Source organism: Polypterus senegalus, chromosome 11, assembly GCF_016835505.1.
Source record: "Polypterus senegalus isolate Bchr_013 chromosome 11, ASM1683550v1, whole genome shotgun sequence".
Taxonomy (NCBI): Eukaryota; Metazoa; Chordata; class Cladistia; order Polypteriformes; family Polypteridae; genus Polypterus; species Polypterus senegalus.
The window spans coordinates 148,639,078-148,666,578 of record NC_053164.1 but is presented as its reverse complement, the minus strand read 5'-3'; the positions used below and the strand labels follow the sequence as shown (position 1 = coordinate 148,666,578).

Below are 27,501 nucleotides of genomic sequence, written 5' to 3'. Positions count from 1 at the left end.
GCCTGGTTTGCCATCAATAGCCACCTTGTAAACTACCTAAATTGACCTATTCATAAGCCATCGATGGAGAGATTAACCATCACGTGTGAGCCTTCTTTGCAATTCACAGTCACCAGGAGTCAGATTTATAAAACTTTTATATGAATAAAAAGATGCTTGAACTGTGCATACACAGCTTTCCATGCTAGCGTTGGGATTTATAAAAGAAAACCGACCTTGAAAGCTTGCATATATTTATGGCGACTCTGACCCCTCTGTATGCAACATTTTGGAAAAACTGGGAAATGATGATACCCTTGATCATGCAGGGAAATGCAGTCAAACCAGCTGAATGACGACTCACACCTAATATATTCTAATATTAGTACGTGTGTTGACATGACAACCATCATACATCATAATTTTCACTTTTAAGATGTAATGACTTTTTTTTTTTTAAAAAAAGCTATTTGATTACTATTTCATTGATACTTATCTATTAATTGTGCAAATAACAGTGTTTCTCTGTGTGAGTATGTGCATGCCAGGTCAAGGCTGGGTGTGTTCCTGGGTCCCTACAATTAAACAAATTACTGTGTTGTGTCATCGCAACCACTAAAAGTGTGACAGTTGCACACTTTTCCATCTGGATGTGTGTGCTGTTCTGTGCCTGCTTGTAGGTGTGAGTTCATCTGGACTGAACACGTCTTTGGGACGCAAAGTGCTGACATGATAGAGCTGCCAATGAGGAGACCTGGGTTTGTATCCTGTGCTCTGGTTTCCTCCCAGTTTCTGAAGCCATGCAGGCTAGGTGACCTGGCAAGGATCACTAGCAATGTGCCAAAGGACCAGCCAGACTAAAACAGAAAACCACCAGAGCATATTGGAATACAACATTTAACATTGCTACAACAGCAATTTGAGCAATAACTTAACACAATTTATAATTGACCAATACAACTGTATTTGAAATTCTTTTGCAACTAATGGCAAAAATTCTATTTAAGCACTTTCCCCTCAGATTTATTTGTAGATTTGTGCTCGTGGTGGGCTGCCAAATTCTGGGCTTAGGTATGACAAAATGAAAAAAATTTGGAGCACCACTGGATGTGGTGGCTGGTTTGAACCTTCAGGTTTTCATACGGCCTCTAGTATTTACTGTAACAGCAATCACATCATTACATTGCTGCAAGTAATTGTTGATGCCTGCTTAAACAATTAGTGCCTTGTGCCTTTTCTTAACTCCCGGAATGCAGAGGAGAGGCTCTATAATAACATCCATGATCTTGTGCAGTCACTTTTTCAGAAAATTCAAAAATAGCTTTCCTCTGAAAAGCATGGGAGACACTAAAAATGTTAAATGAAATTTGCAAGCCATGGGAGAGATTTGTGAAGCTGAGTATAAAATATGGAGAGAGGTTGGGAGCATGTGCTGATAGAGCGTGTTGCTGCACCCACATGGAATGGAACAGTGTGAGGTTTTCATGTGGCTGAAGTGCCAATCCTGCCACCAATCCTCGAGTTCTCCCTGCAAGTTGGAGTACCTACTTCCAGGGCTGGATGCAGGTTAACATCATACCCAAGGGGGAGCAATTGCAAGTTAAAGGCCTTCCTGAAGGGCCCAATGGAGTGGAATCACTTCTGGCATTTATTGGATTCGAACCAGCAACCTTCAGATTGCTGGCACAGATTCCTAGTTTCACAGCCACCAGTCAGCCTGTTATGTAGCTGCTTATATATTGACTTTTTGGTATGCAAGCATTATAAGTTCAATTATAGAAGGCTCTTAATATAGATCCTATGTAAATGAAATATGAAAAAGAGACCTGCACTTTTAAGATCTGCTTTGTACATAGTAGAACGAGCAGTGTGCAACGGTTACTCGGGGTCAAGAGACACTTCCTTTGGGTATATTGCATCGCTCCAGGAAACCCCTAGAAGACAGAAGATTAAACATTTATACCATTTTACTAATTGGAGAGTAGAACCCATAGAAAAAAATACCCACAAATTTCTTATGGATTGGTTAGAACACAACAGCAGGATTTGGAGAATAAAAGGTAAGGCAAAGAAAATGTAACTAGGCTTCCAGGCAAATTACAAAACACAGTACTTTTTGAAATATTGGAGATATTTTAGTGAAATAATAAATAAATGCAATTTTGATAGACATTTACTATTATAGTATCAGTCACATATGACTGGAGGATTCAAATGCCAGCACTATCAGGTAATATGTTTGTTTGTGTTACATATATATATATTTTACTGACACAAGAATTATCTTCCCTTACCATCTATAAATAGCCACTATCAGTATAATGGTCTGTTTATCTCATTGCATTTATAGAAAGGCCAAATGAGTTCATTTTTGTTAAGTTTCTGTGTCCATATGTATATTTTACTCAAAAACAACACTAATGGTTTTGAATAACATTAAAAATCTACCATATACAGTCCTTTAGCAGTTTCAATTAAGGGTACATTACCTGCCCTCTATAATGTATTTGGAAAGGCACCACACCCTCGCATGTTATTCAGAACACCTGGATTGCTGTCATTTCTTGAAGTGACACATCACATATGGACATTAGACAGCTGCATTAGATGTGGAAGTAACGTGTGCCAATCACCTGCTTCTGGATGGACTATTAGTCACTTTCATTTTGTACTGCACTATGCATGCTCTGCAACAGGCTTCATTACAAAGAGCAGTCGGAATAACAGCTGTTTATCTCTTCAAACTTAAGTGTATGGACAGAGCAACATATTATGTGATAAATATTAGCTTCACAAGTGTTGCTAACATTAGGTCACAAAAAAGGAATCCTTGCTTAATAACAGCCCAAGAAGAAGATTTCCTGTTTATTTAATGGCCATTAATGAGTCTTGGAAGTTGTCCATGTTAGCAGAACAGAAGGGATATTTGGCATTTTTTTTTTATATATTGGCAGTTAAAGCCACAGTCCCTTTCCTTTTAAGCTCATGAACTTCCACCTTTGAAATTTAGCCTGTTGTCTCCGATCTATCAGCATGCTTCTTTTCAAGCGGTCTTTTTCATTTGTTGTGCTCATATTATCAATGTGCAAGTGTGGAATTAATAATGAGTACAATAACCAAACCCTTCACTAGGCAGTCACTAGTACAGAATAGGATGAAATAATGCACTGCAGCTGCTTAATAAAAGAAAAACTATACGGATGAAATATCAGTGAAGTCCAAGTTGTATAGCGAGGAAATAAAAATCAGTGTTGTCAGCACTTCTGTGTCCCACCTGCAGAACCCAAGGTTTAACTCCCAGGCCTGGCTCAGTAAACATTCTTCATATCTGTATAGATTTTTCTTCCACATCTCAAACACGTGTTTTGAGTTATTTGACAGTTTTAAGTTTGCAAAGTGTGTGTGGTTTGCCTTGCAAAGGACTGATGCTCTGTTTAGGATTGATTCTAGTCTTTCAGGTAATGCTGTTGGAATAGGCACTTGAGCTGTACAACCCTGCATTAGATAAGCAGGTTAGAAAATGGATGAAGGATGTAAATTGAGAGTGTGGCTCCAGAGTTTCTACATTGATATAAGTTGGTGGCATAAAGAAATTTAACAGATAGATTCAAAAAAGGGTAGCAAAATATAGAGAGACAACAATTAGGTACAAATGAATACAGATGGAATTTGTATTTCTCAATGCAGCAGCTCTAAACCAAAATTTAAAAGTGGCCAAAGAAGCATCACAAGTAGACACAAGAAAAGTGTGCTAGAAAGATCAGCAAGACTGATGTGCAGATCTTGGAATTCCCGATTGTTCATGGTCAGAGTATGGTTTTAAGGCTTGCTTGCTTGCTTAAATTACAGTATTACTTCTTGCTCTCGGTTTCTGAGAGAAAAAGGGGGGAGTGGGAGTTCGAGTATAAATATATTTGTACCAGACTTGCTAGAATGTACAATTAAGACCTCTAGATACAAAGAGATCACACGTGTCACCAGGACAGAACTCAAGCTTGATTTTACTTAAATGGATATTTACATTTGTTATCTTGGAATTCTTTCCACCATGGAACTAGCAGCTGTCCTCCAGACAAAATACAGTGGGATGCAAAAGTTTGGGCAACCTTGTTAGTCATTATTTTCCTGTATAAATCGTTGGTTGTTCCAATTAAAAATGTCAGTTAATATATCATATAGGAGACACACACAGTGATATTTGAGAAGTGAAATGAAGTTTATTGGATTTACAGAAAGTGTGCAATAATTGTTCAAACAAAATCAGGCAGGTGCATAAATTTGGGCACCACAAAAAAAAAATGAAATCAATATTTAGTAGATCCGCCTTTTGCAGAAATTACAGCCTCTAAACGCTTCCTGTAGGTTCCAATGAGAGCCTGGATTGCGGTTGAAGGTATTTTGGACCATTCCTCTTTACAAAACATCTCTAGTTCATTCAGGTTTGATGGCTTCTGAGCATGGACAGCTCTCTTTAACTCACACCACAGATTTTCAATTATATTCAGGTCTGGGGACTGAGATGGCCATTCCAGAACGTTGTACTTGTTCCTCTGCATGAATGCCTTAGTGGATTTTGAGCAGTGTTTCGGGTCGTTGTCTTGTTGAAAGATCCAGCCCCGGCGCAGCTTCAGCTTTGTCACTGATTCCTGGACATTGGTCTCCAGAATCTGCTGATACTGAGTGGAATCCATGCGTCCCTCAACTTTGACAAGATTCCCAGTCCCTGCACTGGCCACACAGCCCCACAGCATGATGGAACCACCACCATATTTTACTGTAGGTAGCAGGTGTTTTTCTTGGAATGCTGTGTTCTTTTTCCTCCATGCATAACACCCCTTGTTGTGCCCAAATAACTCAATTTTAGTTTCATCAGTCCACAGCACCTTATTCCAAAATGAAGCTGGCTTGTCCAAACGTGTTTGAGCATACCTCAAGCGGCTCTGTTTGTGCTGTGGACGGAGAAAAGACTTCCTCTGCATCATTCTCGCATACAGCATCTCCTTGTGTAAAGTGCGCTGAATGGTTGAACGATGCACAGTGACTCCATCTGCTGCAAGATGATGTTGTAGGTCTTTGGTGCTGGTCTGTGGGTTGACTCTGACTGCTCTCACCATTCGTCGCTTCTGTCTATCCGAAATCTTTCTTGGTCTGCCACTTCAAGCCTTAACTTGAACTGAGCCTGTGGTCTTCCATTTCCTCAATATGTTCCTAACTGTGGAAACAGACAGCTTAAATCTCTGGGACAGCTTTCTGTATCCTTTCCCTAAACCATGATGGTGAACAATCTTTGTCTTCAGGTCATTTGAGATTTGTTTTGTGACCCCCATGTTGCTACTCTTCAGAGAAAATTAAAGTAGGAGGGAAACTTACAATTGACCCCCTTAAATACTCTTTCTCATTATAGGATTCACCTGTGTATGTAGGTCAGGGGTCACTGAGCTTACCAAGCCAATTTGAGTTCCAATAATTAGTTCTAAAAGTTTTGGAATCAATAAAATGACAACGGTGCCCAAATTTATGCACCTGCCTGATTTTGTTTGAACAATTATTGCACACTTTCTGTAAATACAATAAACTTCATTTCACTTCTCAAATATCACTGTGTGTGTCTCCTATATGATATTTAACTGACATTTTTTATCGTAACAACCAACGATTTATACAGGAAAATAATGACTATTAACAAGGTTGCCCAAACTTTTGCATTCCACTGTAGCTAGAATTTGAACTAGTTAATTTTCATCTGCAAGCAATATGAAAAGTGTGTTAATCTTTTTTTTTTTTATTAATTCTACCCTTTTTACTTTATAACAATTGACATTAGCATTTTCTGCATAGCATACTGGATTCTTTATTTCCATGGCAGTGGTTCAAGCTCTGAAATTTTGGTTGATGCATACAATGACTTCATTTACAGATCTTCTTGCTATTCAGAGTAGCACATTAAATGAGCAGCTAAAGATTTGTAAATGAACACTTCAGTGTGACAATAGCCCTGGAAACAGTGTCTCTGGGTCACAGCTGTTGTAAGATTTAAGAAACATTTGACTAAACTTGTGCTATACCATGCAAAAGCCTTTGTTAACATTACTGCTATAACTAGTGGCTGACTTACTTTCCTTCAACTTCCCCAAATCTCCTGCCTTTATTCTTTCTTTGTCATTGCCTACTTTTTTCCCCTCACCTTCTGTCATTCAGTGTCCACCCACCAGCGAAAGTCTAATAGCAATGTCTGTGTGCACAAGGGCATATCCAGAATAAGGTCTACTCTAAAACCAAAATGAGCAGCAGAAAATGTTTCCTCATGGTGGCCTCAAAATGTACTTTGAAGGCAGTTTTAAAGGAGCATCTGTCTGAGTTTCTTGGCCTTTCTTTTTTTTTGTGCATAGCTGGACGGATGTTACTTTCTTAAAGGCCATTCTATGACTATAATAGTAGCACAATGTGGTCCAAGGGTACCCTCAATTATAGTATACTGTACATGTCAAATCAAAATAAAGTCCCTTTTTTAGCCTGACGCCTGCAACCGCAACTCTCTCTTTCCCAAATCTACCTTGCTACACAGGCACTTCGTAAAAATCGCACAACATTCTTTTTAAACTTAACAAGTACATTCATCAGTACGTTTACTTTAAGATGTTTATATAAGAGGGACAAGCCAGTAAAAATAACAGTTTTCTGTACTGTTATTTCACTCTTTTGGCAGAGTTCAATTTGCAGTCACATTGCCACCATGGATGTGAAATTCAAATGACTACTGTATATGTAGAAAACTGGACAGGGCAAAAATAAGCACACAACCAACTTTCTCAGTCCTAGAATGGAGAGGCCTCAACTTTCTCAGCTGGAGCCTGAAATATCTGACATTATTAAACAAGTCATTGCTTGCTGAAGTGTACTCTATTTTAGAGGACCAACCATCAAGCATATCAGTCATTTTACATAGTGGAAAATTATCAAAATGAAGTTTTAAACTTCAGCTACTGATGAATATTTATTTTAAATCTATTCTTAAAGTGCAAACTACAATAAAATAGGTTGAGTAGTAAATATTTATTACATTTAATAAAATGACAAAATACAACTTTACTTATCAAAGAGTGTGTACCATACCAACATTTTCCCCCAAGGTAATTTTGAAATAAAAATATCAAAATAATAATAAAATATCAAGTGTATTGTGTAATATTCTAGTTTTGTTGTGTGTTTGTTATATATATATATATATATATATATATATATATATAAAACATCACAAAACAAATGGAATGTAGAAAAGTTTGCTTTTATTTTATGGAGCCAGCAGTGTCCTGTAGCATACATTGCAGTGGTAATCAAAGCTGAAGTCTACACCAAAAGTAAGGAAAAGCAACTAACCAACCAACCAACCGCCTGCAAACCTAACACAGTATCACATGCGATGTGGTCCTGTTAGCTTATTACAGGGACTGTTTCGACCCTGATCTTGCAAGGTGTAAATGACCATTTTGTGCTATAGGGGTCTTCTGGGACCAATACCGAGCCATTCTACTTTTGCAAATCTTGGTTTGAAACCTTTAGCATCACTTAAATACATTTTTGCTTGAAACTTTGTATAAAACTTGGGTGTCAGTCTCGGTTTGCTGCAAACTTCCCTACCTCAAAAGGAGCATCCACCTCTACTGAACAAAAATAAGAATGACACTTCCTGTGTGGCTGCCAAATTTGAAACAAGAGATGCAGTCAACAGTGGCTTAGTGGCAGTCAGTCCCATACATATATGCATGGGTTACAGAACATAAAGCCGATGAATTAACCCAAAGTCACTTAAGATTTGAAACTGAGGAGGATATAATAGGCTGTGGCCATTCTGCTGTCCTAGGTTGGTTTCTTTAGACGAATGGGTTTAATGTGTTGTTTAGAGGGGGAGCTGGGAAAGTAAAATGAGATTGGGTAGGTGACCTAGTGCCAAAATCCTCCATCCCACTGTTACTAACACTATAATGCAGTAGGTGCTGATGTATCTATGAAACATGTATTCTGGTGTCAAAATGTTTCTAACTCAGATTACTTCTTGTGTTATATTTTTAGGTGACTGCACCTGGAAGTTCACCACTCACAAAGACATTGCAGGTACCCAATGGACCCATAAATTTCTCTGCAATGAAATATGATATAGTTATTGCCAGATCAGGCAGCACTTCTCAGTCATACTGGACTGAATCTTGCACCACAATCAGCAAAACGGTCACCAACAGCCCAAATGCTAGCCCTCCTCTTCAACCACACCTTCCAGGCCTGCTATTGCTACTTCTATGTAGTGTTTATCAGTGAATATTGACTATATTTCAACTGTACACAAATTTGGTTTTAAAGTGGTGTACAAAGGGTTTCATGACTTCAAAACTATTTTTTACAGTTTCTCAACACAAGCCTGGTTGTTTTGTGTGTGGGCTACAACTCTAGAGACCATTCCAACACTGCCTGGTTTATTAATAAAGAAATTGTCTGCCAGAGGCTGATGCTCTTTAAGCAACAGAGTGGAATTCCACCCTTCTTCATACAATAAAGCTTACTGTGAGGAAGAAGGGACTGGAAACCCTTTTTTCCAAACCATCAAAGAGTTTGGTCTCACCTGCAATGCCAGACAACAACTTAAGCATATGCCAAACAGGATAAGCAACTCCTCCTATGCCAGCTATCACAAAATCGACTCAGGAAAAAAAAGCAAAGGTTCAATTCTGCAAGGTTGATATAAGAAACGGCCAAACAGCAATCTCAGGTTTAAAAGGGAAAAAAAAAATTGCAAAAAAGGTTGTAACATTTTGGATGCTTTTAAAGATTTGTCATTTGGGGTTTAAAATATAATTTGGGTAAAGAAGATAGACATCAGTTTTGGAATATATGGGGGGTACTTTTAATATGGATATTTTTAAACTATTGCTTGCATTTATTTTTTTTTATAAATGGCAAGACTTCTGTTTTTATTACTTTTAAACAAAGGTACCTTCTTTATATAAAATAAAAACTGGATGGAAGCTTACAAAAACATCCTCTCATTTCTTCTGTGCATGACAGACACATACACATTTATAGAGACAGACAAGTAAGGGGTAAAAAGAAATACAAATTAAAAAAAAAAAATAAAACATTTTGTACACCAACACTCCCAAACCCCACTAGATACACCTACTGTACACTATAAACTAGAAATAACTATATTGGCCAATTCTGATAAAGCTTCTGCTTTATGTTTTGACTTTAATGGAGAGCACTGCATCAAAGCGCTTTGCACAGAGAAACAGAGTGCAGGGTCTGTCTACATCACAAGGCAAGTTCAAATGAGATCCATTCACTTCATTAAGCAGTGAGAGATCACTCAGCTGTCCAAGCCATACTTTCTGAACTCCCATTTTTCAGAGCAGTGACTACAATGCAAATGACCTTTTCTGATGCTTTTGGCTCGGAGCTTAATGCCTCAGCACTCCTTGATGTTTACACAATCTTCTGCATATGTTTGCCTGTGCAGCCAGGGAAGGAGGCATACATTTTGGTCATCCATCTTCTTAATCTGATCAGCCTAATAAAGAATGTTGACAAATGCCTGTCCCAACTGCCTTAAGTAGGAGTAGGGGATTAGACCACTGCAGCACATAATTGTACATACCTCCAAAAGGGCAGAATGTAGCCATTAGCCAACAAAGAAACCACAGTATGTGCAACAAATCAGGAAGGCTATCAAGCATCATGTTCTTGGAGCTGTGAAGTAGGAGCAGTACACATGGAGTGCAGCTCTGTGTGTCATAATGGAGACAAAAGAGACGAGGGCAGTGTCTCAAGGAGCTCACGTTCTGCCATGTGTATTAAATGTCATCAAGCAAGCAGCTGACCAAGACAGGACGTCTCCAATTACCTGCATACTGGATGAACCTTAATGCATGAACTGTGATTAAAAACAAAGGAAAATGCTGAATTTGAAATGGACAGCTGTCCCTCATTGAAAAGTGCAAACTAAGCAAAAGAATATTCACTGCTTTAGAAAAGTATACTTTGTAGCTGCAGCATTTGAGACAACGGTACGTTTACAGTTTTAGTTCGCAACTTCTGTTGCTACCATTACTATATGTGAGATCAGACCGGTCCTAAGCATCCACTACAGTTTTTTGACATGCTGAGCCAATCATCTTCCATAATCCAGGCAATGTGTACTTCAGTAACTTGGCATCACACAACATTGCTAACAAAATGTCTACTTACCTAAGAAAGGCCTGTGCTGAAATTACTCTGGGTAACAATGGTGGAAAATGGAAGTAACTTAACTTTTGCTATTAGCAGTACACAGTATTATTTGGTTTCTGATGCAGCTGCTCTTAATAAATTGTCTGTTACCATTCTTTAAAATGTATGTTGTAGGCTTATTTAAATAAAAAAAAAAAATCTCTCTCCTCCTCCCCCACCCAAACTCCAAAAGACAAATCCCTGTAACTGAGAACTCATAAAGCCGAAAAAATTGATCTAGTGGGACACCAGAGCCATCTTCTAAATTATTAATGTTATCTGTGTCTGCGGCTGCATATTAGTAGTCTACGACAATCATCACGTATTACCTTACAAAATGGCTTCAGGGCATTGGTGGAAGTTCTCATGTGGCAAATTTACTCTCTGAACTGCAATGCCTGCTGCCTGCCTGCATGTATAAATTTTCATTGGGCAGGCTGAGATAAATCGGTTCACTAAGTGTGCAACTCATAAGCCTGTTTTATCTTAAACAGGAGTAATCACTGATCACTAGAAATGCTAGGGATGTTATTTCTCCAGAATGGTATAAGAAAGATGACTTGCCAGACTCTTGAGAAAATGCTATCACCTCGTGACCTTGAAGCTGCAGCAACCAGTCATAAGGAAAGCTGGGATGGAAGTGGGATATCTAATCATCTTCTTGTATTGCACGGTGAAGAGATATGGACAGAACAAGACAAACTGCACACAGCATAGTGTTTATCAGCAGGCATCTCATTTCCAGAAACAATGAAAGCAACAAAATGCTAGCAAAAACACTTTTGGGTCCCTCTGGAATCATCGGTTTCTCAAAAAGCCAGTCATTTCTGGGCACATACTGACAACACAGAATCCAAAAGAATAGTGGCAAACAGTACTATATCACAATTGTTTAGGATCTGGTCAGAACTTTTAAAAGCTGTCAGAAGACAGAAAGCAGAGAAACACTTCAATGTGCACAACAGCCTCCCTCCTGAACAATGTTTACATAGGGATGGAAATGTGGGAGATGATAAAAACAAAAAGGAAAGCTGCTCTGAATTGAATACAAATTGTTATCTCAAAGGAGATATTTCAGCAATGCCTACTGGATATTTTGCTGTTTTGGGAATTTAATTATACTTCCAAAAATGCAAAAGTCTGAGAATTGCTGTCAGCCTGGAACTGTTTCAATGTAAGGATGTTGTGTCACCCTGGTTGGACAAAGATGTATTACAGCTGTTTAGACAGAGCCTTATTGCACTACTGACTTACTATTATTACTCAAGAATGAAATGGCTTTTTGTGGGTCACGAAATGGTTGGCACAATGCCCCACTTTGTACAAGGATCATGCTCATATTCATCTAAAATGATCAGAAATGATAAATGGTAATATGTTCTAATTTGTCCACTTTCAGTCAATGTACTTTAATTACAGCAGCAGGTTTATTGGGGGTATTGGGAGGTGGAGAAACAGATTTTGTTTTTGCATGGAGTGTACTACTCTCTGTAGGAGTAGTATGGCATATATATATATATATATATAAAAACTGCTCAGCAAAATTAAAGGAACACTTTAAAAACACATCAGAGATCAATGGGAAAAAAAATCATGCTGGATCTGTATACTGATATGGACTGGGTAATGTGTTCAGAACGAAAGGATGCCACATCGTTTGATGGAAATGAAAATTATCAACCTACAGAGGGCTGAATTCAAAGACACCCCAAAAATCAAAGTAAAAAAAATGATGTGGCGGGCTGGTACTCAGTAGTTCGTATGGTCCCCACGTGCTTGTGTGCATGTCTGACAATGTTGGGGAATGCTCCTAATGAGATGATGGATGGTGTCCTGGGGGATCTCCTCCCAGATCTGGACCAGGGTACCACCACTGAGCTCCTGGATAGTCGGAGATGTAAAATGGCAGCGTTGGATGTACTGAAACAATGTTCCAGAGGTGTTCTATTGGATTTAGGTCAGGCGACTGTGGGGGCCACTCAATGGTTTCAATTCCTTCATCGTCCAGGACCTGCCTGCATACTCTCACCACAAGAGGCCGGGCAATGTTTTGTACCAGGAAGAACCCAGGACCCCCTGCACCAGCATAGGGTCTGACAATGGGTCCAAGGATTTCATCCCGATACCTAATGGCAGTCAAGGTGCCGTTGTCTAGCTGGTAGAGGTCTGTGCATCCCTCCCCATACCATCACTGACCCACCACCAAACCAGTTACAGGCAGCATAATGTTCTCCATGGCTTCTCCAAACCCTTTCATGTCTGTCACATGTGCTCAGGATGAACCTGCTTTCATCTGTGAAAAGCACAGGGCGCCAGTGGTGGACCTGCCAATTCTGGTATTCTATGGCAAATGCCAATTGAGATCCAAGGTGCTGGGCAGTGAGCACAGGGCCAACTGGAGGACATCGGGTCCTCAGGCCACCCTCATGAAGTCTGTTTCTGATTGTGTGGTCAGAGACATTCACACCAGTGGCCTCCTGGAGGTCATTTTGTAGGGCTCTGGCAGTGCTCATCCTGTTCCTCCTTTCCCAAAAGAGCAGATACCGGTCCGGCGGATGGGTTAAGGACCTTCTACGGCCTTGTCTAACTCTCCTAGAGTAACTGCATGTCTCCTGGAATCTCTTCCATGCCCCTGAGACTGTGCTGGGAGACGCAGCAAGCCGCCTGGCAATGTCACGTATTGATGTGCCATCCTGGAGAAGTTGGACTACCCGTGCAACCTCTGTAGGGTCCAGATATATATAACGTATAATATAAATTATATAAAAAGTATATATTATATAAATATATAAATTGGTGTGTTACTGATAATATGTCCAAGTTATAAGGAAGCTAGGTACAACAAGCAATGGTTACAAACCAATACTACTTGATATTGCCAAATGTTTTAATTTTAGGAAGCCCATAAACCTGTAGTTACATTCCTTCTGGGCATTTCACTTTAGGGGATCATCTGGTTTACTGTGTTCAGGATGTAAAATGGCAAAAGAACATGCCTTTGTAAGCTTTCCTTTAATTGTCCTTGTGTAATTCCTTTGATTGTCCTTGTGCAACTACTAAGACAAACAGACAGACACACACACACACATTTCCTGGACTATTCACCACTCAAACAGCTCGGGCACACTCAATCATTTGTCCAGTTTCCTTGTTCACAACAATTATATAGTTAAACAACAGTTTAAACATTTATACTTTTAGATATTAACAAAAAATATCAACCTATATGCTACATATCATATACACCCATCTTCTCTATTCCGTGATTTAAACTAAATAGTTTACGAATTTCCCTTAAGAATCAGAAACATGAACATCTTTGTCTATCCTGCATTCTTCTTTATTAACTTACATCCATGATTACTTGGCAGAGAGTTTAAAACTATCACTCTAGTTTGCAAATACATTATTAATGTATGTGTTTTCACAACCATACAGTACATTCCATGACAAAAACTAAATGGCTTGCAGAAATCGGAGAATAATTACTATTTTTATTATCATTATTTCTTATATACTGCATATAAAGTTTATAAAATAATTTACAGTATATACACTCGCTCAGTGCTGTACAAAAACCTTAGGCCACTTCAAGAAATTTTTTTTTCCCCCCAACTAGTTATCTGGGCAGTACCTGTGTAACTCTTCAGTGTATGTATTATATATATATATATATATATATAAACACACACACACACACATACATACATAAATATATACATACTCACTCAACACAATGAGTAAATAAACACATATATATACATACACAAAGTGTCCCACATGTCTAGAACCATAGGGGAATAATAACTAAGTCATACATTTTTATCTTTGCAGCACCAAGATAATGTTGAGTCTGAAAGAACAAATCCAGACAATTGTCTTATATTAGAGAGAGATTACAGCAAAAATTTATTAAAAATTAACAGAACACATACTGTAGATATTCACTCGCACAAATTCACAACATTTTGAAATCCTTAAGGCTCCATAGCCAATTCAGGGCTCCTGCACTAGAAGACATTTCCCACAGACCATCCAACGACCACAGGCCTCCACCTGGCACTGTAACCCATTTCTCACTTGACTGATGCCCTGTGTGTAATGTAGTACCTTTAAAGCTTTGCCTAGATCTACCAGATAATACCAGTGCTGGTATTATTAGCCTAACTGGACAATATGGACAGATTTGAAGAACTTTGCATACTAGGGACTTATTTCAATATTTTGACCTCAGGCTTGCTCAAGAGTTTAAGAGCACTGGTTCCCACTAAAGTTGAAGCAGTTACAAACGATCAGCTCTTCATTTTTCAACTTCTTGCTAATCTAGTTCAGAGTTTGTCTTCTAAAGTTTCACATGACCCATTTGGTGAATGAAGCAGTCAGAGGAAGTGAGACATTCTCTACTGGGAAATGCAGCCTGCAAGGATGGGCAGGTGGGCAGCACACCAGGGACCTCTGGGAAAATTAAGTCAAGAATTTACTTGCAGTGATTAGATGGGAAATATAAACATGTGCTCAGAGGGCAGTGTGGGAGGCTACATAACAGTAAAGTTTTCCCTAATTAACTAGTTAGGATCAGGGCAAGTTAACTTTAGAAAAAAGATTTAAAAAAGGACCAAAGAAGACAAGCAGTACAAATGGCAGAGTTAAGACTTAGAAGGTGATAGAAAAAGGATAATGCTGGGAAATAGGCTAAAAGGCGGTAGAAATCACTTCTTCCTTCAGCTGCTCCCGTTAAGGATCGCCACAGCAGATCATCTTCTTCCATATCTTTCTGTTCTCTGCATCTTGTTCTGTTACAACCATCACCTGCATGTTCTCTCTTACCACATCCATAAATCTTCATTTAGGCCTTCCTCTTTTCCTCTTCCCTGGCAGCTCTATCATTGGCATCCTTCTCCCAATATACTTAGCGTCTCTCCTCTGCACAGGTTTAAACCAACACAATCTCCCATCCATCCAACCTGAGCTGACCCTCTAATGTACTCATTTCTAATCCTATCCATCCTCGTCACACCCAATGCAAATCTTAGCATCTTTAACTCTGCCACCTCCAGCTCTGTCTCCTGCTTTCTGGTCAGTGCCATTGTCTCAAACCCATATAACATAACTGGTCTCACTACCGTCCTATAGACCTTCCCTTTCACTCTTGCTGATACCTTCTCTGTCACAAATCACTCCTGACATTCTTCTCCACTCATTCCACCATGCCTGCACTCTCTTTTTCACCTCTCTTCCACAATCCTCACTACTCTTTACTGTTGATCCCAAGTATTTAAACTCATCCACCTTCACCAACTCTACTCCTTGCATTCTCACCATTCCACTGACCTCCCTCTCATTCACACACATGTATTCTGTCTTGTCCCTACTGACCTTCATTCATCTCCTCTCTAGAGCATATCTCCGCCTCTCCAGGGTCTCTTCAACCTGCTCCGTACTATCGCTACAGATCACAATGTCATCAGCAAACATCATAGCCCAAGGGGACTCCTGTCTAATCTTGTCTGTCAGGTAAATACAATTGAATTGGTATAAGGATTGAATGAGAGCTATAAAATAAGTCAAAAAAGAAGCTGTCACTTTTCTTATTATCCTACAAATTTTTTTTTTATTATCCAAAACAAAGTCAGAAAATTAATGGATGCTAGAGAAACCACTGATAGCAGTAAGCAGAAGAAAGCAATTAACCCCTGCTTGCGTGCCTGTCAACAAACGGCTGCTGACTTGTGCAGAGACCATTAAAGTCAGACAACTTGGAGATATGAGAATAATGCAAACTACACATCGACAGTGTTCAACCCAGTGTCCTGGAGCTTGTAAGGCAGCTCAACAAATATGCATGCCACCTCTAGGGATAGACTCCAGCTTCCTGTGGTCCTGTAATGGAAAAAGCAGGTTTGGAAAATACATAGATGAACTATGACATTAGCTCAGGGCTGCCAAGTTCTATCCATGGGGTGTACAATGGCTGCAGGAGGTGGACTACTGTTTAGAGCAGAGCTTGATGCTTTAATTGCTCACTTTCCTGTTCATTCCTTCAGTTGCTGATGTCAGACTTGGCAAAACAGTGACACACATGGGCCCATCAGGGTATATGCATGTTAAACTGCATCTGAATATAAATAAGCCATTTCCAAATAGCACACATTTTTTACTGAAAAAGCTTATGTTTAAGACCAAAAAAAGAGTAGTTTTACAGCAGGACTCATTATTTGAACCAGTGTCTATTAACTACAAGTTCTACTTAGAAAAAGAGCTTGCACATCTACAGAGACAAAACAGAGTTTTGATAGTTTGCCATTTTTTACCTTTACTTTAACTTTACTCCTTACATAGCAAATGTCATATAGTATGGCAAGGCAAAGCTAATTGAACAAACGTTTCAACAAGAAACCTTAATTTAAGCAAGAAAGGCCCAAGTTTGTCTTAAGCCCAACTCGCCCTTTTGATACATTGAGGGCTCAGATATATGAGAACCCGGAAATATCAGATGAGAATGAGCTGTGCATTCCAATCTGTCCTGAGAAAAACCATAGTTGCTATAATCTGTAATAATTATAATATTTAGAAAAAAATATTACACTGTTTTTCATTGGTATGCAAAACATTACTGTTTGAGTACAGCAGACTATAGCAAAAAATGTAATTTACTGTCAGATGTGCAGACACTTCCACAAAATATATACTCTCAAGCAAATCAGATTTTTACTGTGAAATGAAAGCTGGGAACTGAAAGTAAACTATAAACATTACTTCAGTCTTTAGTAGCAAGTCCCATTGCCTCTGACTGGGCATTTAATAGCAAGCCTTATTATCATTAGTTATTGTTGCCAGTGTGTTAAAAGAATGTCAGATTTTCTTAGACAAGTCTTCTAAAGCACATATGGCTTTGTGGGACTTTACTAGTTCCTTTAATCACAGAATAAAACTGCAATTGGGTTTCATTGCTCTCGTTTTCTTTGCTTTTTACATGATGCAATTGGTTTCTTTCGTTAGTGGGCCATGAGAATTTCTTTTTAGTTCCCCTCAGCTGTTATCAATTCAATATCATCAGCCATCAGTTACCAAATGGGAACTACCGGTGTACATCTCTTGAGACAAATCAAGACACGAGGAACAGTTCTTGAAGTTTTCTATCTGCCTCATATCCAGATAACTGTGGGTAGTTATTAGCAGTTATTATTATGAGGTAATGGACTAGTCAAGAAAGAAAAAAATGTATGAGTCACAACACATTTAATTAAACAAACGAAAACCAATTAGGCAGATTTCAAAATGAAAAAGATGCCTCCAAAACCAAAAAGCACAAACACTATGACTGATGACATTTAGCCTAGGCTACAGAGTAGTTTCACACAACTGTTGCGTTTGTAGTATTCGTATTGTCATGAGCTCTTACTAAGGACTTTACGTTCCATATCATACTTACACATGTAAAATGTGTGACTATCTGCATACAATTTGTGAGCAGTTCCTCCTATATTCTTTAACTGCCATTTCTTCTACTGACTGCTTGTGTGATAATTGGTCTACAAAATATATTGATTTTGCAAAGGGAAAAACTAACTACTGAGAATATTTAGAAGCTAACTATTTTGAAAACAAGTTACTCACTAATATTGTTTGTTTACGTAATATGTGATTTTATTAATTTGACTTTATTAATCCCAAGGGAATCTTTTTAGTTTGCCAATAAAAGGTGTCATTTTGCTTGGCTTTTCTCTTAATCCTAGGGGGAAATTGAAATGCATACAGCTGCAGAAACATAAGAATACAGACTCAGAGGACAAATACAGCCAATCTATCAATCGATATGTAAAAATAAATAAATGTTTATTATTCAGATATTTTAAAATAAACTTAATGAGTACCTCAGGAGGAAACATTGAATTGCCTGATAGCAGTGGGCAGAAGAGACTCCCAGAGGCGCTTCTTAGAGATCGCTTGATGGAGGGGATGGAGGGAATTTTTCATGATGGCATCCAATTTTGCCACTCTCGTCTTTTCTACAACAACTTCCAGTGTGTTCAGAGTTTGTCCTGTGATGGAGCAGGTTTTCCTGATAAGTTTATTCAGGCTTTAGGCTTCTTTAGAGCTCAAGTTGCTTCCCCAAAAGACCACATCATAGAACACCGTGCTGGTTACTAAGGACTGATAGAACAATTGCAGCAACTTGCAGCACATATCAAAACACGGGAGTCTTCTTAGCAAGTACAGTCTGATCTGGCCATTTTTGTACAGAGCCACTGTGTTGTCAGACCCGTCCAGTTTGTTGTTTATATGGACCCTCAGGTACTTGTAGCTCTGCATCATTTCCATGTCCTCCCCGGGTGGTGAATGGTTTCGGAGACTTCTTGATACAGTGCAAGTCTACCACCAGCTCTTTCATCTTGCTGATGTTGAGTTGCAGGTTGTTTTCCCTAAACCACAAGACAAAGTCCTCCTTAACCTTCCCGAGCTCTGACTCATTCTCCATTATTAATAATCATTAATAATAATGCATTAATAAGAATGTATTATGTATTATTAAGAATGCATTAATAATACAGGATGATGGACAAGTCATTAGAAAATTTCTGTAGATGGTGAGCAGTAGTCTTGTACTGGAAGTCTATTGCATACAGGTTGAACAGGAAGGGAAACTGGACATTTTCCTGATGTGCGCCAGTATTTCACACCGCCATTTCTGACACACAGTCCCTCAGCTTTACAAACTGCTGTCTGTTGGTCAGGTAGTCCACAATCCAAGAGATTGCGGGGGCATCAAGATGATGGACTATGACACACTACAATGAGATTTTGTTTAATGATAGGATAGTTCTATAAAGACTGAGCGAGCTGTGGACCCATAACACCACATGCAAACCCACCACCCCATCCCCCACCCCAGCAATAACTGCAACTAAACGTTTCTGGTAACTTTTGATCATTCCTGCACACTGGCTTGGAGGAATAACTGCTTGCTTCAGGTCCTTCCACAACATTTCAATTGTATTAAGGTCAGGACTTTGACTTGGCCATTCCAAAACATTTAACTTTATTCTTCTTTAACCATTCTTTGGTAGAACGACTTCTGAGCTTAGGGTCGTTGTCTTGCTGCATGACCCACCTTCTCTTGAGATTCAGTTCATGGACAGATATCCTGACATTTTTCTTTAGAATCCTCTGATGTAATTCAGAATTCATTGTTCCATCAATGAAGGCAAGCCATCCTGGCCCAGATGCAGCAAAACAGGCTTAAACCATGAACATACCACCACCATGTTTCACAGATGGGATAAGGTTCTTATGTTTGGAGACAGGAAAACACTGCATTCCAGCATAATTTCATTCAAACCAAAAAGTTCTATTTTGGTCTCATCCGTCCACAAAACATTCTTCCAACGGCCTTCTGGTTTGTCCACATGATCTTTAGCAAACTGCAGATGAGCAGCAATGTTTTTTTGGAAAGCAGTGGCTTTCACCTTCCAACCCTGCCATGCACACCATTGTTTTTCAGTGTTCTCCTGATGGTGGACTCATGAACATGAACATTGGCCAATGTGAGAAAGGTCTTCAGTTGCTTAGAAGTTACCCTGGGGTCCTTTGTGACCTCGCCGACTATTACACGCCTTGCTTTTGGAGTGATCTTTGTTGGTCGACCACTCCTGGGGAGGGTAACAATGGTCTTGAATTTCATCCATTTGTAGACAATCTGTCTGACTGTGGATTGGTGGAGTCCAAACTCTTTAGAGATGGTTTTGTAACCTTTTCCAACCTGATCAGCATCAACAACTCTTTTTTTTAGAGTTCCTCAGAAATCTCCTTTGTTCGTGCCATCATACACTTCCACAAACATGTGTTGTGAAGAGCAGACTTTGATAGATCCCTGTTCTTTAAATAACACAGGGTGCCCACTCACACCTGATTGTCATCCCATTGATTGAACACACCTGACTCTAATTTCACCTTTAAACTAACTGCTAATCCTAGAGGTTCACATACTTTTGCCACTCACAAATATGTAATATTAATCATTTTCGTCAATAAATAAACAACCAAGTATAATATTTTTGTCTCATTTGTTTAACTGGTTTCTCTTCATCAGATTTTCACTCGAGTCCTAAAAGTAGATAATGTTTTAGGTTATACTTATGCAGAAATATAGAAAATTCTAAAGGGTTCACAAAGAAGCACAACTGTACCTCTGTTCTTGTCGCCATTAAGTTATAAAACTTTCCTGACCATTTAAACTGAAAGCACCAAAAACTTTTTGGATAACAAAACTGAGGCATTAAAATTATAAACTGCTTTGTCAATTAGTTCATTATGATTCATTTGAGCAAACTTTTAAACTTAATATACAGTAAGTAGTCTGCAGTTTCAAAATTACTATTTTATTCTCCTGGACAGAATGTCAGCTAATTCTGTTGGTGACTCATCCACAAGCTAATGCAACTTGTCAGTGTCGCTACAATATTTTGTGAGATTTATTTTACATAGCATGTGGAGCGATATTTGGGTACTGGACAAGGAAAGCTGCAGTGTGGTGGTGCTTCTTGGTCCTGTGGGAAAATGGAAATGTCACTGTACTATGTACACAAAATAATAAATCTAAAATGAACGGACGACACTATATTTTTTATCAAAGCAATACTTTTTTATAGATTTGTATAACTCCAGTGCCATTTATACACCATCACATCAAATACTGCAAGTTCACAATACCAATATACAGCATTATTTTAAGGAAAAGAGGAAAAATATATGCTATAACCAAGCCACCATGAAACCAGAGCAAAATGACTAAAAGTATAAAACTACACCAGTCAAAGCTTTAAACTACATTAGTTAAAGCAGAGAATAAAGCAGAATGAAGCACAATTTTTTCTATAACACATGCTGAGTTGCTTTTGTTCAGGAGAAAGTAGAAAGAAAATGATCAAGAACACTGTGTTTGATACTTTGTAACTTTTACTGTTTCTTCTTGATAGACCAGTGTTCTCCTTAGCGTCTTTTAGCCGGCACTCCACCCGGCTAATTTAGTTGAGCGCCCAGCTGTCATCTCGCATGACATTGTGAGATGACAGCTTCTGCAGAGATGGCAAGGGACGAGTGGGTGGGTGGGCAAATATTTTAGAAGCAGGATCGCAAGTTTCGAGGGGAGAGGCACAGGACGGGATGTTGCCGATCACTCGGTGCTAAAGCTAATAGCGGGGATGAGGCGAAGCAGAGTTCACAAGCAAAGAGTATGGGGAGATGGGCTTTTGAGATGTGGGTGTACATGGTAATAGCAGGGGCAGAGCAGCTTAATTACAGTAGCAAGGAGTATGGAGAGGTGGGCAGGTGAGAGGGGGCTGTACATGCTAATAGCGGGAGTTCCACAAGCAAAGAGGATGTGGAGGTGGGCGGGCGAGAGGAGGACTGATAAAATAAGAAAGTCTAGTGGAACCAGCCTGTCAGATATCAGAAAAAGGGCGTCAGGAAGTGACACCTCTGTTCTCAGTGTCAGTGCAGTCTGTGCAGTGCTGCTAAGCTAATGTCGAGAATAAAGTCGACATTTCCACTTTACATGTCGACTTTAATCTCGAGATAAACAGCGAGAATAGACTTTATTCTCGTAGTTTGTCATTAAAGTAGAAAATTGTAAACTAAACTTCATCTTAAAATGAATATTTAATTTACTAGATTTTCTCAAACCCCTTCATAAATTATGTAGTGCATGAAATGCTTTTGTCCTGTGCGACTCTGGAGGCAGCTGATAGGTACCGGCAGGCCAAGTGGAATGCAGAGATTGGGGAGGCCATGGAGAATGACTTTTGGACGGCTTTGAAGAGATTCTGGTCCACCATCCAGCGTCTCAGGTGGGGGAAGCAGTGCAGTGTCAACACTGTACATAGTGGGGATGGTGCGCTGCTGACCTCGACTCGGGATGTTGTGGGTCGGTGGGGGGAGTACTTCGAAGATCTCCTCAATCCCACTAACATGCCTTCCAATGAGGAAGCAGAGCTTGGGGACTCGGAGGTGGGCTCCCCCATCTCTGGGACCAAGGTCACCAAGGTGGTCAAAAAACTCCTTGGTGGCAGGGCCCTGGGGGTGGATGAGATGCACCCGGAGTTCCTCAAGTCTCTGGATGTTGTAGGACTGTCTTGGTTGACACGCCTCTGCAAAATCGCATTGACTTCGGGGACAGTGCCTCTGGATTGGCAGACCGGGGTGGTGGACCTCTCTTTAAGAAGGTGGACTGGAGGGTGTGTTCTAACTACAGAGGAGGGATCACACTCCTCAGCCTCCCAGGAAAAGTCTATTCGGGGGTCCTGGAGAGGAGGGTCCGTCAGATAGTCGAACCTCGGATTCAGGAGGAACAGTGTGGTTTTCGTCCTGGTCGCGGAACAGTGGACCAGCTCTTCACCCTTAGCAGAGTCCTGGAGGGTGCATGGGAGTTTGCCCAACCAGTCTACGTGTGTTTTGTGAACTTGAAAAAGGTGTTCAACCGTGTCACTCAGGGAACCCTGCGGGGGGTCCTCAAGGGAGTATGGGGTACCGGACCCCCTGAGAAGTACAAATGGTGTCCGAGCTTGGTCCGCATTGCCGGCAGTAAGTCGAACCCGTTTCCAGTGAGAGTTGCACTCCGCCAGGGCTGCCCTTTGTCACCGATTCTATTCCTAACTTTTATGGACAGAATTTTTAGGCGCAGCCAGGGCGTTGAGGGGGTCCGGTTTGGTGGACTCAGGATTGGGTCACTGCTTTTTGCAGTTGATGTTGTCCTGTTTGCTTCATCAGGCTGTGATCTTCAGCTCTCTCTGGATCGGTTCGCAGCGGAGTCCGAAGCCGCTGGGATAGGAATCAGCACCTCCAAATCCGAAACCATGGCCCTCAGCTGGAAAAGGGTGGAGTGCCCTCTCAGGGTTGGGAGCGAGATCCTGCCCCAAGTGGAGGAGTTCAAGTACCTTGGGGTCTTGTTCACGAGTGAGGGAAGAATGGAGCGCAAGATCGACCGGCGGATCGGTGCGGCATCCGCAGTGATGCGGGCTCTGCATCGTTCTGTTGTGGTAAAAAAGGAGCTGAGCCGTAAGGCAAAGCTCTCAATTTACCAGTCGATCTACGTTCCTACCCTCACCTATGGTCATGAGCTATGGATAGTGACCGAAAGAACGAGATCGCGAATACAAGTGGCTGAAATGAGTTTCCTCTGCAGGGTGTCTGGGCTTTTCCTTAAAGATAGGGTGATACACTCAGTCATCCAGGAGGGGCTCAGAGTAGCGCTGCTGCTGCTCCTCCGCATCGAGAATGCCTACTGGACGCGTCCCTGGTGAGGTGTTACGGGCACGTCTAAACAGGAGGACCCAGACCCAGGACACGCTGGAGGGACTGTGTCTCCCGGCTGGCCTGGGAATGCCCCGGGACTCCCTCGGAACAGCTAGAAGAAGTGACTGGGGAGAGGGACGTCTGGGCATCACTGCTCAAGCTGCTGCCCCCGCAACGCAATGTCGGGATAAGCGGAAGAGGATGGATGGATGACATGCTTTGTGTTATCGTGTGGAGATTGGTTATGTGGAGAAAGAAAAAGGAAGGATAGGAATTGGGGTTTTGGTACATCAGACAGAGACAGCACACATGCAATAAAGAAAGCTCACTCAGAACATCATCCATTGAATTCTGTGTTCATGTCTCCGACCACCAGATCACGAACCCAACATTTACACAATATTTAAGTTAAACCTTTGCGATATCCATTCATACATTCAGTTTTTTGAAGCCTCGTCACACCTGCCATCAAGTTCTTTACACTGAACGTACACCTGAGGACCCCTTACTGCAAGGGAGCAGCACTACCGCCACTCTACCGTTCACATTTAATACAGTACATGCTTTAATGCATTTCATTATGAAAATGATATAAAGTATTTATCTTAGCATTGTAAATGTTCAGAGTGCAGGAATATCATCAAGTGAATGTATTCTGTGCGGCAATCCCTGCCGGTGCCTCCTCAGTGCAAGAGGTAGTCCATTTAAGAAGCACGTAGTGATTAACTCGGTCAGGGAAACTTAACACAAAGCATTTAATGTACTACATTATCTTATGACAGGGTTTGAGAAAATCTAGTAAATTAAACATTGATTTTAAGATGCAGATTAGTTTACGACTTTCTACTTTAATGACAAAATAAACCATGAGAACAAAGTGGAAATGTCGAGAATAAAGTCAACATGTCAACTTTATTCTCGACGTATAGTTTTTTTTTCTTCACTGTGAACGTATTTTTTTTTCTTCACCGTGGCGCTAATACGCTTTCGTAGTTTTGTTAAAGTGACCCATCTGCCAACCAGGATGAGGTATATTATGGGATATTAAAGTACATGTAAATGCAATGTACTTTAATAACCCAGTTATTCACAGAAACATGGTTTTTAAAACGCCATGTATATCCTTATATATCAGTAGAGAAACAGGATTATTGGTCTCTGAGAAACCCATTCTAACAGATGTAGATTTCTTCACAAGTAATCTTGTCATGTAAACCCTTAACTGGGATTTTGTAGTCAGCACATTCCCATTGCTCTCTGTCAGCCTGTGCATGTGGTAGCTTCATACAAGCTTTTAGCAGCCACAGGTACAAGATACATACCCTGAGGCAAATTCTCTGGTGTTCAATTGAGCCCTGCAAAGGGGCGAAACAGCAGCTCTTTTTTTATGCTTTGTGGCCAGCGCTGATGGGATAACAACAACACAGGTATTTTTACTTTTATATAATAAGTATTGCATTAGGTTACTCTTTACTTTGAAAAATAACTGGACTACGTAACGCACGTTACTTTAAATGCACTACTACTCCTGAAATTGTGCATCTGTCTGCTAACCTGGTTATCTCAGAGACCAATAACCCAGTTTCTCTAACCAGAATAAAGGTTTATATCCATTTTAGAAACCCAGTTCCTATGACTAACAGTTATTAAAGAGCATGTAAATGCACTGTGGGTTGATCAGCCAAGCTTTATAATGTCTTCCATAGTAATTATTTGAGAACACATTGAACATCAGCTTAGGGTGACATGTAGCTGGCATATTATCAAACCGAGTAGAAACAGAGTGCAACTCGGTACATTGATTCAGATAGGCTAGGTATAGTCGGAGGATGGGCGTTCAGAGCACAAAGGAAACAAAAACTTGACGCAAAAGGAAAAAAAAAAAAAAACCCAAAAACCCCAAACAACATGTAACTTGAAATATTGAATGAAATTTCACAAGCCTGGTAATGATGTGAAACTGATAATGCATCTTCATCTATACTAATAAAAGGCAAAGCCCTCACTCACTCATCACTAATTCTCCAACTTCCCATGTAGGTAGAAGGCTGAAATTCGGCAGGCTCATTCCTTACAGCTTACTTACAAAAGTTGGGCAGGTTTCATTTCAAAATTCTACGCATAATGGTCATAACTGGAACGTTTTTCGTCCATATACACTGTAATAGAATGCAGCTCGATAGCCATGGGAGGAGGAGTTTCGTATTAAAATATTTAGCCAATCACATTTCAGCCATCATTTGTTGCCTGGCAGAGAGGCCTTCACAATCTGTTGTGGAGGCACTCTAACACAGAATAAATGTCGATTAACCTGTTGCTTCAACCAATCAGATTTTGAGTTGGTGTCAGTAGGGCCCTTTAGCAGGCGTACGGCAACGTCACCGTATTCAGACCCATTGATTGGATAGAAGCCGATATGAGGAACTCTACGACGCCATTGAATGCACCACAACCGCTCCGAGTGAAAGATCGTCGCGTGCACTACGGCCAACTCCATGGTAGGATTCTGGACAATAGTATTTGCCAGACACAGACCAGATTTCAAGACCATGAAAACCTGATGTTTGTCATACTCCTCGAGCCCCAGAACTTTCAGGAATACAAGAAAAATTTCACGCATGCAGCCTTCTCCACTGTAACACAAGAGCCACGGAGCGCTTTTTGATCTGTCTCGGCTAAAAACAGAACTGACTATAATGTATGCCATGGATGATTTTGCAGGAGAATCTCCCACTGATCTCCTTGACTTCCTTCATCAGAAAAATCTGAATGAGAGCATGGGGCAGCTGTTCACATTGGTATATTTGGCAGTGAGCATTCCTGTGTACACTGCTTCTGTCGAGCGGACATTTTCAGCCATAAAGCGAAATCAAACTTATGCCAGGAATACCATAGGGCGGGCTCGCGTTTCAGCATTAGCTTCGATGGCGATAGAAAGTGACGTTTTGATGGAACTGAAGTGCTCGGATAATCCATACGATAGAGTAATTGAACGGTTTTTGAGGAAACAGAGGACGATGGATTTTGTTTACAAATGATCCAAAATTTTTGGCGAGTAAAATGTTGCGATTTTCCTAAATAATACTGCATTTTTATGAGTTATTATTGATGTTATTTATGTGTGTCGCGGCTGTGGCTGCAGTAGAAAGGAACTTGTTCATTCATATATATATATATATATATATATATATATATATATATATATATATATATATATATATATATATATATATATATATATATATATGCACCCGATCTACATACTGTCAAATAAACGAACCACACGCCGTGACGCTACACGAGAGGCTTCGCCTCTAGCTGACGTCTGAGGTTCGATTCCCGAGAGGGGGTGCAGTGACTGTGTACTGCCTGATGAGCCCAGAATTGGAGCGAAACACGTGCCGTGTACTGTTTGCATTATTTGACAGTAAAACTATATATATATAGTATATATATATATATATATATATATATATATATTTAGGCGCTTCCTGTTTCATTATTCCCTCACACCCCCTTGGACTGAGAACAACTATGAAAAAATATGAGGTTAACACAGAAAAACAGATCACCAATTGAAGCTTTATGAATAATGGATACTTTATTCGCCATCAATAATTGGTAAAGCCATACTCAGTGTAATCCTCCTTCCATGTTCTAATTTTTTCGTGACTAGCCATAATTAAAGGAACAGTAAAAAAGTAAGAGCAAAGCGAGGATGACTTATCCAGGCAGGCGGGCGACAGCTCAATAGCTCGAATTTGGATATAATTAGGTTCTATTTAGTCGACAGAAATATCTTTGGTAGGAATGTAAGTTGAATTTACTCTTTAGATTTCTATGGTGAAGAAAATGGTGAAGAAAAATTTATGCAATGCTGACTAAATTTAACTTACATTCCTACCAAACATATTTCTGTCGACTAAATAAAAATTACTTATATTTAAAATTTAAATAGAACTTGAACAGATACGA

The 27,501-nt window shown here is 40.0% G+C and overlaps 1 protein-coding gene and 1 long non-coding RNA gene across 3 annotated transcripts in view; one reads left to right on the top strand and one right to left on the bottom strand.

Moving 5' to 3' along the window:
• The window catches only part of cpm (carboxypeptidase M), a 109,711-nt gene extending 101,165 nt beyond the window's left edge, over nt 1–8,546 (top strand). The window contains exon 9 of the mRNA XM_039769800.1: nt 8,050–8,546. Within this exon, the coding sequence (XP_039625734.1) occupies nt 8,050–8,292 (243 nt within the window). The 3' untranslated portion in view covers nt 8,293–8,546. The remainder of the gene's footprint in view (nt 1–8,049) is intronic.
• The window catches only part of LOC120539583, an 87,220-nt gene that overhangs the window by 11,825 nt on the left and 47,894 nt on the right, over nt 1–27,501 (bottom strand). The window lies entirely within an intron of this gene.